The sequence below is a fragment of the Zerene cesonia genome, unplaced genomic scaffold (assembly GCF_012273895.1).
Source record: "Zerene cesonia ecotype Mississippi unplaced genomic scaffold, Zerene_cesonia_1.1 Zces_u003, whole genome shotgun sequence".
NCBI lineage: Eukaryota > Metazoa > Arthropoda > Insecta > Lepidoptera > Pieridae > Zerene > Zerene cesonia.
In genome coordinates this window covers 1,207,051-1,218,173 of record NW_024045133.1, presented here as the reverse complement: position 1 = coordinate 1,218,173, position 11,123 = coordinate 1,207,051, and the positions used below count along the sequence as shown (strand labels likewise).

The window sequence follows — 11,123 nt, the reverse complement described above, 5'->3', positions numbered from 1 at the left end:
TCAAAGTAAATTATATCAAAAATTCAAGTTTTAATCTCAAATTCGCATTTACCCTACCCATTTTCTTGGACTATAACCGTTTCTTCCAATCGATGCACCATGAGATATGTTTAAATTTATAGATGCGATATTATTAAAATGGCAACAATCAGGTATGGAAAGTAGAACGAAAAAGCATGTGGAAAGTCAGGTATTTGCCTGACTCGTGCAGGCGAGCGAGCGAAACTCAATCTGTTTTATGTGTGAGAGTGAAAGAGCGCGGTATATAGTTGAATCGTTGCCGTTTAAAAGTACAATTTTTTTGACACCTGTTTGTTTCATTGATACGTCATTGGTTTTTTGTGAGATTATCTGTAATACACAGATGAATAGATAACAATGCAATAATTTATCTTGTTCATAGTGGATTGTGTATAGACATTAAAAAAAAAATCATTTTTATATTTTTTTTTTATTTTAACGTATATAGGAAAACAAAATTATTTCATAAGTATTCAGAACATAAATTTTAGCCTATGGTCAAAATTAGTTTTAAGTTTGTACTGAAAGTATGTTTAGACTGATGTAATAAAATATGTGTTTATTATTTTATGACTTTAATTTCAATCACCAAACCCTCATAGGAGGCCTGAGTCCCAGCAGTGGGAACATATATGGGCTGATGATGATGATGATGATGATGATTTCAATCACACAACATTATTTTGTGTGTATGGTTTACAAATTAAATTGATCCTAATATTATTGCCATTCACAAAAATCTGCTCCCATATATCCCGCTTGCCTTATTATACTGATCGGCAGGATTCAATAATTACAATGCATATACTCTGTTTAGGTGTACGAGAAACAAATTAGTTGATTCAATCATTAGTGCGTGTAATTTTAACTATATTTATTACCTTATTCATGTCTAGGTGTGTTATCAATTATAAAAATATCGTTTGAATCTGCATAAACAAATAGAATATATTAATTTAGGTAGAATACTTGTAAAGTTTTTGCTACTTTATTCCAATATTAAAAACTGCAAAAAATATGACATTTTCGATTGCATATAGCCTGAGCCCTGATCATTATTTATATTAATTGTTTGTATCAAAAAAAAATAGAAAGACCAGCAAAGTAGGTTTTATTTGAATGCAATAAGTTCACTGGTCGCTTTATCAACATACACATTTAGCAACTCTAAAAGACGTCCAGAACTATCTTTAATTCGATTAACAGTGTCGTACATATATAGGATATACTTATCATCTAACTCAGTGTCATTTTTCACAACATTCATTTGTAATTCATCTATAAGACCTTTGACAGCTGTCAATGAACCAGCTATGTAACCGACTTTGTACATAAGCCTATCGGAAAATAGTTCTTGAATGTTCGAGACGGTTCTTATTTTATACTGTATGACGTTTAAAGTGTCATTGATAGCTGAAAGCAATTTATGTTCCAATTCGACTGATTTAAATGATCTCCTTCCACTAGGTTGATTTGGTTTTTCTGTTTCATCTTTCGTTTCTTCTGCCGTATTGATTGTCTTATTTGAACCGTCATCTGACGTTTTATTATCTGTGCCTATTTCTTTTGTTTCATCTGTGCTATTCATAGTAACTTTATTTTCATTAACATCTGTTTTATTTTGAACATCGTCTACCGACCTCGATACTCTTCTTATGCCATTTATTAAAGGTTTCTCTTTGAGAGACTTCGTAAAATGATCTAGTACATTCGTTAGTTTCGTCAGATTATCTGTTAGATTTCTGCTTAAATGCAAATAAAATATTTTGTCATTTATCAAGTCTTCATATCTCGGTTGTTTGGGGGATGTTTCGTTTTTATTTTTTCTCAATAATTTGGATACCCAGCCGAAAATCCGTCTATTGTCAAACAAACTGTCATCGAAAACATTATCTGTCGCTTTGAAATTGGGCGCGTTTCCACTTTTGTAATTATTTATAGCAATTAACTCATCTTCGCTAAAATTATTATTGTACAGATGTTTCATATCATCTTCGCTTCTTAAACCATGTCTATAATAGGAATTACCTGTGTGTCTTGCTAACGCAGTCGATAAGATGCCTGAAAATATTTTAAATAGCCAGATAGTTTACAAAATAATGAAAATATAAAGTAGGGAAGATTGAAATGAAATTGTGGTACGGCGCATCAAAATTGGTTGCCATTTCGGAACTGAAATAAACAATACATATGATAAACATTATTTATTTTAATTGGAAATTTTATTCAATGTATTAATAATGTTCATATTTACAATTTATTTCTAATTTCCATTCGTAAATTATTACTATAAACCTGGAGCAGAGAGTAGATTAAATTCCTATCTCTTCCGTGTTTTATGAAATGTAATATATAGACTAGGTGACGTAATGAAATGGCAGCTTTTAATGGGGAAAGGATTTTTGAAATTGGTCCAGTAGCTTTAGCATGAAAACGTTGCAACCATACTAAAATACAAAAGTTTCCTCTTTTTAATATAAGTGTAGCTAGAGCTGCTTATTTTAACCCCGAATGGACTGATCCGATGTGAGCGTAATAAACAGACATAATTTACATTTCATATTACTGTGTGTAATATAGATATAGGACATTAAAAATAACTTACACAAATATGGTAATAAAAACATTTTGGTGAGCACACAATGGAGGTGTGAATTGATCCCAGTGTAACTAATTGTTAACAGTTGGTAGTAAATTAAAACAAGGCCTTCATAATTATATTTTGATTAGTTAACAATTTGCAACATCTAATAATACTTTCTTTATTGTGTGGTTTTGTTTATAATTTTTATAATCTGTCTGCTCTGTACAAGAAACGACCTTTTTGTTTAAATCTGTATAATATTGTGTCAAAAACAGATTCTATTCTTTATTCAAATTAATTAATTGCATTATTTTCGTCAACTGTTCTCACCTTCTAATAAAAAAAAAATTCACGATTGCTACTATTAAGAAAATTCGTCAAGAAACCATCACGAACCTGAATATATACGTAAACTCTTTTAATTAAATCCTACTAATATTATAAATGCGAAACTTGTAAAAAAGTGTGTGTGTTTGTTGCCCTTTCACGCAAAAACTGCTGAACCGATTGCAATGAAATTTGGTACGTAGACAGCTGAACAAGTGGAATAACATATTGGCAACTTTTTAGTCCTGCGGGATACGGACTTGAACTGATACGCGGGTGAAACCGCAGGGCGCAGCTAGTTATTAATAAGACTGAACCCTTGTTTATTTTAATGTGAATGTCGAGATGTATGAAATATTAGCGCTGAAGGCTGAGTGGGGGAGCAACAAGAGTAGTGTTTTTGAGTTAATCATATAAAAAAACTTTTCTATTTTCTAATATAATTAGTTTTCCAACCGTGGCTTCATATGCGTCGTCAAATAGTATATCTTCCTCGAAAACAATGCTATCCATTGGTGAAAACAGAATCAGTGGAGTAGTTTTTCGGTTTATTGTGACATTACATATATGTAACTCTGCAATATAATAGTACGCAGAGGAAAATTTAGCATAAAATGAAATAAATCAGTGCATATTGTAATTAGTTATGTCATTAAATAATTAATTTGTATAAACTTGTACAAAAATGAAGAGTATGAGTTTAGTTATCTATTACATAAAATAATTTTATCACATAGTCTATTTGTTAACAGAATATTTGCTAAAATCCTATTAATATTATAAATGCGAAAGTTTGTAAGTATGGATGTATGGATGTTTGTTACTCTTTCACGTAAAAACTACTGAACCAATTGCAATGAAATTTGGTACGTTGACAGCTGGATAACTGGAATAACATATAGGCAACTTTTTATTCCGATATTCCTACGGGTTACGGACTTACGCGGGTGAAACCGCGTGGCACAGCTAGTAAATTATAGTTTAAAAAATAACGTACTTTTATTGTCGTGCGACCTAAAAACTAGAAATTTTTTACGTCAAAAGGACAAGCTCACCACCCACATATATATAGCATGGGAAAACTCAAAGAATGCTTTAGGGATATTCTGCGATCCCTCAAAAGCATTTGACTGTGTAGAACGTTCCACATTGTTACGGAAACTCTATTTGTACGGTATCAAAATGTATCTCAAAATCTCATAGATTCTTACCTTCAGAATACGGAATAGACCAAAGAGTTATTATAATAATACGGTATTATAATAACTAGCTGTGACCCGCGGTTGAAACCGCGTAAGCGTGCTGCGTAACCGTATCCCGTAGGAATATCGGTATAAAAAGTGCCTATGTGTTATTTCAATTGTCCAGCTATCTACGAAGCAAAATAGTATTATTATTCACCAATAGATGTCAGGCAAAAAAAACACGAATAAAACACGAATATGACATTTTCTAAAAAAAATTCCTAGCTAGATCGATGTATCGCCTCCGAAACCCGAGATTCGAATTATATATACATATATATACATATATATATATATATATATATATATATATATATATATATATATATATATATATATATATATATATATATATATATATATATATATATACAAGAATTGCTCGTTTAAAGGTATAAGATAAATAGTATAATAATATATATTATAACCGTTGTTGTTAATGGAGAAGGTTTTGGCGCTGCGACTGTTATCTTTGGTTGTTCTTCCACGGAGATCCATTTTATAACCCTTTTTTATTTTTGGTATATAATATGTAAGTTCATATTTGTTTCAGCATAAGCGTGAAATAGTAGTATTTGTACTTAGATGAAACCTCATTAAAATTTAATATGTATTTATAACCCAAATGTTGACGAAGCAAATAATGCTCTTCTATAAATATCAAAGTGGTTCGAAGTAAATAATTTATAATTAAATGCTAAAAAAAACTAATTGTTTTGATTTTACACTTCCAAACGTAAAAATGTTGAAAAGAAACATGTTCTTAATTGGAGAGGTGTTAGACTGTAGACACTACTATATTATACTATATGTACAGTATTTCTTGGGTTAACATTAGACGAGAAATTACAAAATTACAAACTACTGCTAAGCTCAGTTCAGCCGCCTGTTTTTCGGTGTAGTAAAGTAAAAAATTCATTTACGGGACAAGGTATTCGCTTCTACAATAGAATTCCCATTTTATATTAAAATGTATTAGTTCAGAGAGCCTACTATAGCATTAATGAATATATATGGAAGATGACAATCCATGGAATGTTGTTGATTAAGAAACACAGGACAGTTATTTGTTTTGTACATATTAAATATCGTGTAAAATTTAAATATAAATTGATGTCATTTTTTTTAAGAGCAACAAAGTTTCTTGCCGGCTCTTCTTTGTAGAAATTGCTTTCCGAACAGGTTGTACTGTTAAAACTGTGTAAAATGACGATTCAAAAGTGCTTCTAGAAGAAGTCAAACTTAATAAATAAATGTTTGAGTTTGAGTTCGAACAGATATTTTGAAATAATCATCTTATTGGCAACGATCTACGAGGAGATAGTAAATAGATTCCATTAAAAACAGGACTGCTACTTTACTGAAGCAGCTTAATGGAACCGCAAACACAGTGGGGTTTTAGTTGGGTTATAACCTACGGTTCCTCTCCCCAGGTATGGTATGCAAGATTTTCCCATAGAAAAAAGGGGTATTTAAAATAAATGATTCGGGTGACATTGTTTGAGGCACTGCCAGCGTGGCGCCCAAGTGGCACCTACCTACTTTACAAAGAGTTGTATAATAATACGGGAACAACTGTACTAAGCACATGAATTAATAATTTATTTCTATGGCAACAAACTTTTGACACATAGGCTTATAGGAGAAAGCGGCAAGCTAGCTGTCATTTGATCAATTGACTCTTGTCAAAGTTGGAAGCGAGAAACGAAAATGTTTTTTCTGATATTTTCCAATGAATAAACGTAACAAAAAGTGTTTAAATTAGAAAATGGATTGTTTTGTGAAATCTCATGTTGAAAAAGAAGCTATTTATGAAATATATCGATCATGTCGCTTATGTGGTGGAGGTGCGGGGTATAAAATGCCAATTATTCAAAATGTTGTGAACATCAGTACAGGCGACGTGGAATTAAAAGACAAAATACGAGAATGCGTTCAAATTGAGGTAAAAAAATAGTGTAATGTTTGTGTCAAATTATATTTACTTCGTTTTGCAGATGTTTGCGTATGTTTGTTTTGTGTACTAATACATTTTGTTTATCCATTGGATAGTCTATTGTTTCTTATGAGAATCGCAATTTATGAAGATTTTTAATTTACGTTAACTATTTTGTCACATGTTGTACTTACAATACATATTTGAAAAAGTTTAAAGAAATAAAAAATAAATCTTTTTCAAAAGTAGGTTATTGCCATAATGATCTAGTTTAAAGTCTATAGACAAAGCTATGTATTAAGAAATATTAATTTTAAACACGTTTAAATCATCCTTTGCACATCAAACTTAAGAATTTTCTTCTTTAAAATATTTATATACTAGCAGCACTAAGCAGTTCCGGCCGTGGACGATATCACTAGCAAAAGAAATAATTTCTATAGCTCAATTTAATTTTTAGTTTTATAGCATTGAAATGCTTTATAAATTAGAAATTTTGAAAGAATAGAAAAAATTTGATCACGAGGCAGGATTTGAACCTGCGTTTCTTGCCTAACCGTAGCAACGCCTAGCCTCTCGGCCACCCGTGATCCCTTTTCCTTTTTTCTATTCTTTCAAAATTTCTAATTCTATAGCTCATCTATTATTCTGATGCTAAAAGTTACATCCATACTTTTTTTACTTACCATATAGCATACTTTACAAACATTCTCCTTTATAATATGAGTAGGATCATTTCATTTTTTTTTATATTCTGACACTTTATTAAATAAGGTTTTTTTTATTCCAGATATCTCAAGATGATAAAATGCCGCCCCTGATTTGTGAATTGTGCGTGGATAAGATTCAGGATTTCTATGATTTCCTAGAGATGTGCAGACGGACTAACAAACGCACAAGATTGCGGTTGGGTCTACCCCCGCAAGCGTTAGTGAGAGATGTGGTGAGTCATACTCGCAAAGTAATGTTCATTTATGGCCCCTTATAAGGAAGCTATTTTGACCGCCTCCTTGGTACAGTGGTCCTGGATTCGATTCCCAGTGGGGACGCAAAAAAAAAAATATATGTCTCCAGACCGAGGACACAGAAGGTTGATCACCTACTTGTCCATAAAGAAAATCGATCAGTGAAACAGATGTATATCATCTGCCCCATACCCCAGTAGGGGACACGGGACTACACTTTTTTTATAAGGAATGAGAGAGAAGAGATGAGATGGAATTGAAATAATGCACTTTGTAACTGACATAGATTCAGCCAGGAAATACCTTGGAAAACACAACTTTATGCTTTAGTAACTTGCCTTTGGTAATAGAGGGGAAGCTGTGGCAGAAAGGTAGTATTAATATAGAGATTTTTTTATGAATATTCTGCTTTCAGCCAGAAGCCGGCGATTGCATCCTCGGCATAACAGAACCTGTTTATATCAAGAAGGAAACAAACACGAAGAAAAAGGGTAAAGTCATTGAGAAGGGGAAGGATGTTAAAGTTAAAAAAGAACCGGAGAAAGGAGTTAAAGTTAAAAAGGTTGTTATACAAGTAAAGGTAACATTTTAAGTGAAATATGTATGTGAAACTTAAGCTGATAGTGGCAATCTTTATAATGACGTAATTCTATTTAATTTTACAATAGAAGAAATTCTGTTACTGAGGTGGGATCACTGATGAACGAGAGGTCGGGTGTTGCCACACTACCGCAAGAGATGCGGGTTCAAATCCCAGCTCATGATAGTATTTCTCCATTCTTCAGATAAATATTATTCAGTTCGAATGTTTCCAGCAAGAAAAGACAAAATTTCTGAACAGGGAACTGCAGCAATTATTGAAGAGCTCGAAATCGGAGGAAATTGAAGCGGAACTTCTGCGACGCGGCAATAGGAACCTGGATAAAAAACAGGAGAAGGTTCAGGTGTGTCTGAATTTACTTTTTTTTTATGTCATAGCGGGCAACTGAGCTGGTGGTTCGCCTGGTGGTAAACGATCACCACCGCCCAGGAACATTCGCAGAGGCTTAGACCTCTGAGAATGCGCCGCCCGCTTTTAAGGGATAAGGGATGAGGAATGGATTGATGACTGGAAAGAAGGAATGGACTGGGAAGGGCTACGAGAAGGAAATAGGCCTCTGGCTCCCCCACTCACCGTACACACAATTGCAAACTATTATTTCACGCCCGTTTTCTGTGGGGGTGTGGTACTTCCCCGGTGCGAGCTGGCCCAATTCGTGCCGAAGCGTGCTCAACTACCACATCCGAAATGTCTAAATTACTATGTCTATTTTCATATTTGATGACTAAATATCTCTGTGAATGTTCATGAGCGGTGGTGACCACTTACCATCAGGCGAACCACCACCTAAGTTGCCCATTAGGACATAAAAAAAATGAATCCTTATTGTGCTTCTTAAACAGTCAAGGCATTTGGATAACCAAGCTTTAGTCAATATATTAGACACATTTTTTTAGCTTCACCTGTATTTTATTCAAGTGTAAATTATTATTTTTTTCAAGTTTGTACGTACCTCCCTTGTGGTCCTATTATGTTTCATCAGTTTTGTCAATTTTAGTTGCAGTTCAATTTTTATTCAAAACTTTTTTCTTATTATCCTGCTGGATTGGATAGAGGCATATTAAATTGGATAAATGCTTTCTGCATCTATTCATCGGATGTGATTTAGTCTATAAGTATTAAATTTTATACTATTCAAATAAATGTTTTTAATTGTGAGATTTTCTATTACAGAAGGCAAAAGCAGTCTCAGAGTTAGAACCAAAATCGATATTAAAAAAGGTAATAATGATAACATGATGCAAAGATTACGAACAGATGATTTTTTTCTTTGACTGATTGAAGAAGGATTATGTGAAATTTTGATAAAATACGTCATTGAAATAATGTTTCGTATTGGTTGTGATGGTTCTTAATCATCTCAATAGATGTCGCGAGGTGCGCCTTAGGTACATGAAACCGAAAGAGTAGAAGAAATTCGATTACTGCGCAGGATCACGGGTGGCCGAGAGGCTAGGCGTTGCTACGGTTTGGCAAAAACGCGGGTTCGAATCCCGCCTCGTGATCAAATTTTATCTATTTTTTCAAAATTTCTCGTTTATAAAGCATTTCAATGCTATAAAACTTAAAATTATAGAAGGGTTATGTTTTTCGAGCTAATGCATAACCTTTATCTTTGCTTGAACCGCTAGAGATTTTGACAAATTAAGTTTTGATCTAATCATCAGAATTGTGATGATGTAGGCTGCATAGATTAACAAAATGGCGCTGGAATCATAAACATCATCAGGCCATATATGGTCACACAGCTGAGACACAAGCCTATGAGGGTAGAGGCCATAATCCACCACGCTGGCCAAGTGCGGGGTTGGCAGATGTCACATGTCGTCGAACTTTTAATTCTTCGACATGCCAGTTTCTTCATGATGTTTTCTTTCACCGTTTTTTTTTCGTTTATATTCATCAAAGTCCTAAAAAAAAACATTATTCATCAAAGTCCTAAAAAAAACTAAAAATATTTTCATTTCAATTTCAGAAAGACAATACATCATCAAGCGTGACTTTAAAAAGGACACGGGATAAGGAAGTTAAAAGGAAGTCCGATGTTCAAACTAAGAAAGTGAAGTTAGTATCTATATAATAGGTTATACATATATAGGTATCATAGGTAACCTACCAATTGCCTATTATTCATAGGTCATATATGACCTCATATATGTCCCGCTTGTTGCATTTAGTTGTTGGCATATGCAATTCAATTTTTTGTCTTAGAATTATAATGTACTAGCTGCGCCCCGCGGTTTCACCCGCGTAAGTCCGTATCCCGTAGGAATATGAAATTAATCATATCTTGTGATAGAGTAAACCGATTTCGATGAAACAAAAACTAAGTTATACCTCAAGTTACGTATAATTTTTGTATATAAACATTGTCTGCATTTAATTCGTAGATTTTACGTGATGTGCGCACAAACAAACAGACAAACAGACAAAAATTTCAAAAATGATGGAAATGGGTTCTGTTAGTTATCTTTTCACATACTGGGTATTTTTTTTCTATTTTTTAAATGTACAAAAATGAATTTTCTACAGATTTATTATATGTATATAACTTTATCATTCACCCATCTTGAGCAGTGGTGATGTTATAAATTATGTGCAGATAAATTGAAAAATCCATATATTTATTGAATGCTCTCCTGGAATCGAACCGAAGAACGATTTTTTTTTTTTAAATCTTCAATCAGCGGTATACGCTATAAGCGGATGTGTTGCCTGGCAATGGACATGTAGAGCGAGCCCTCCAATGAGGACATCTGCACTTCAAGTGACACTTTTAAATTATGTCTTTCCATTTGAGACGTTTTTGATACGTCCTTTTTGTCAAACGACGATTTAACGATTTTTAAACCAAGGACCACTGAGCCATCACTGCTTATTATCCTACATCCTATCCGACTAATATTATAAATGCGAAAGTTTGTAAGGATGTGTGTGCGTTTGTTGCTCTTTCACGCAAAAACTACTGAACCGATTGCAATGACATTTGGTACGTAGACAGCTGGACAACTGGAATAACACATAGACAAATTTTATCCTATATATATATATTCCTACGGGATGCAGATTTACGCGGGTGAAACCGCGGGGCGCAGCTAATATATTATATATACGAGCTGCATAAAATTATTTAAACTATCCTATCTCTCAAGTTGGATCGAACTGCACATGGTGTGCGAATTTTATTATAATCGGTTAAGTGGTTCAGGAGTCCATTGAGGACAAACATTGTGACACGAGATTTATATAATATATTAAGATATAAACTATTAACATTTTCAGAATAGTCGAAACACCATCACCCAGGATGACTCGCACATCCAGCGTCATGATCAACGATGATGATGGTGACGGTGATGAAGCAATTGACCAAGGGAAGGCGCCTTGCAGAATATGTAGGAGGAAATATCACATCGGCGCACCAATGACCAACCATATTATGAGG

The 11,123-nt window shown here is 33.4% G+C and overlaps 2 protein-coding genes across 2 annotated transcripts; one reads left to right on the top strand and one right to left on the bottom strand.

Moving 5' to 3' along the window:
• Nucleotides 1-1,127: 1,127 nt before the first annotated feature.
• Nucleotides 1,128-4,176, bottom strand: LOC119838561. Its single transcript, XM_038364548.1, has 2 exons — nucleotides 4,144-4,176; nucleotides 1,128-2,082 (listed from the first exon to the last, which is right to left on the bottom strand). The coding sequence occupies exon 2, from the start codon at nucleotides 2,006-2,008 to the stop codon at nucleotides 1,133-1,135; it is 876 nt and encodes a 291-aa protein (XP_038220476.1). The 5' UTR covers nucleotides 2,009-2,082; nucleotides 4,144-4,176; the 3' UTR covers nucleotides 1,128-1,132.
• Nucleotides 4,177-5,855: 1,679 nt separating this feature from the next.
• On the top strand, nucleotides 5,856-11,123 carry LOC119838448 (the record flags this gene model as incomplete). Its single annotated transcript, XM_038364395.1, has 7 exons — nucleotides 5,856-6,121; nucleotides 6,903-7,055; nucleotides 7,493-7,657; nucleotides 7,893-8,021; nucleotides 8,852-8,899; nucleotides 9,654-9,742; nucleotides 10,961-11,123. Coding segments are annotated over exons 1-7 (924 nt in total), but the record flags the coding sequence as incomplete, so codon positions are not given.

Bases quoted from the DNA above. Each gene is read 5' to 3' on its own strand.
- LOC119838561 (XM_038364548.1), bottom strand. From the start codon at position 2,008: ATGAAACATCTGTACAATAATAATTTTAGCGAAGATGAGTTAATTGCT.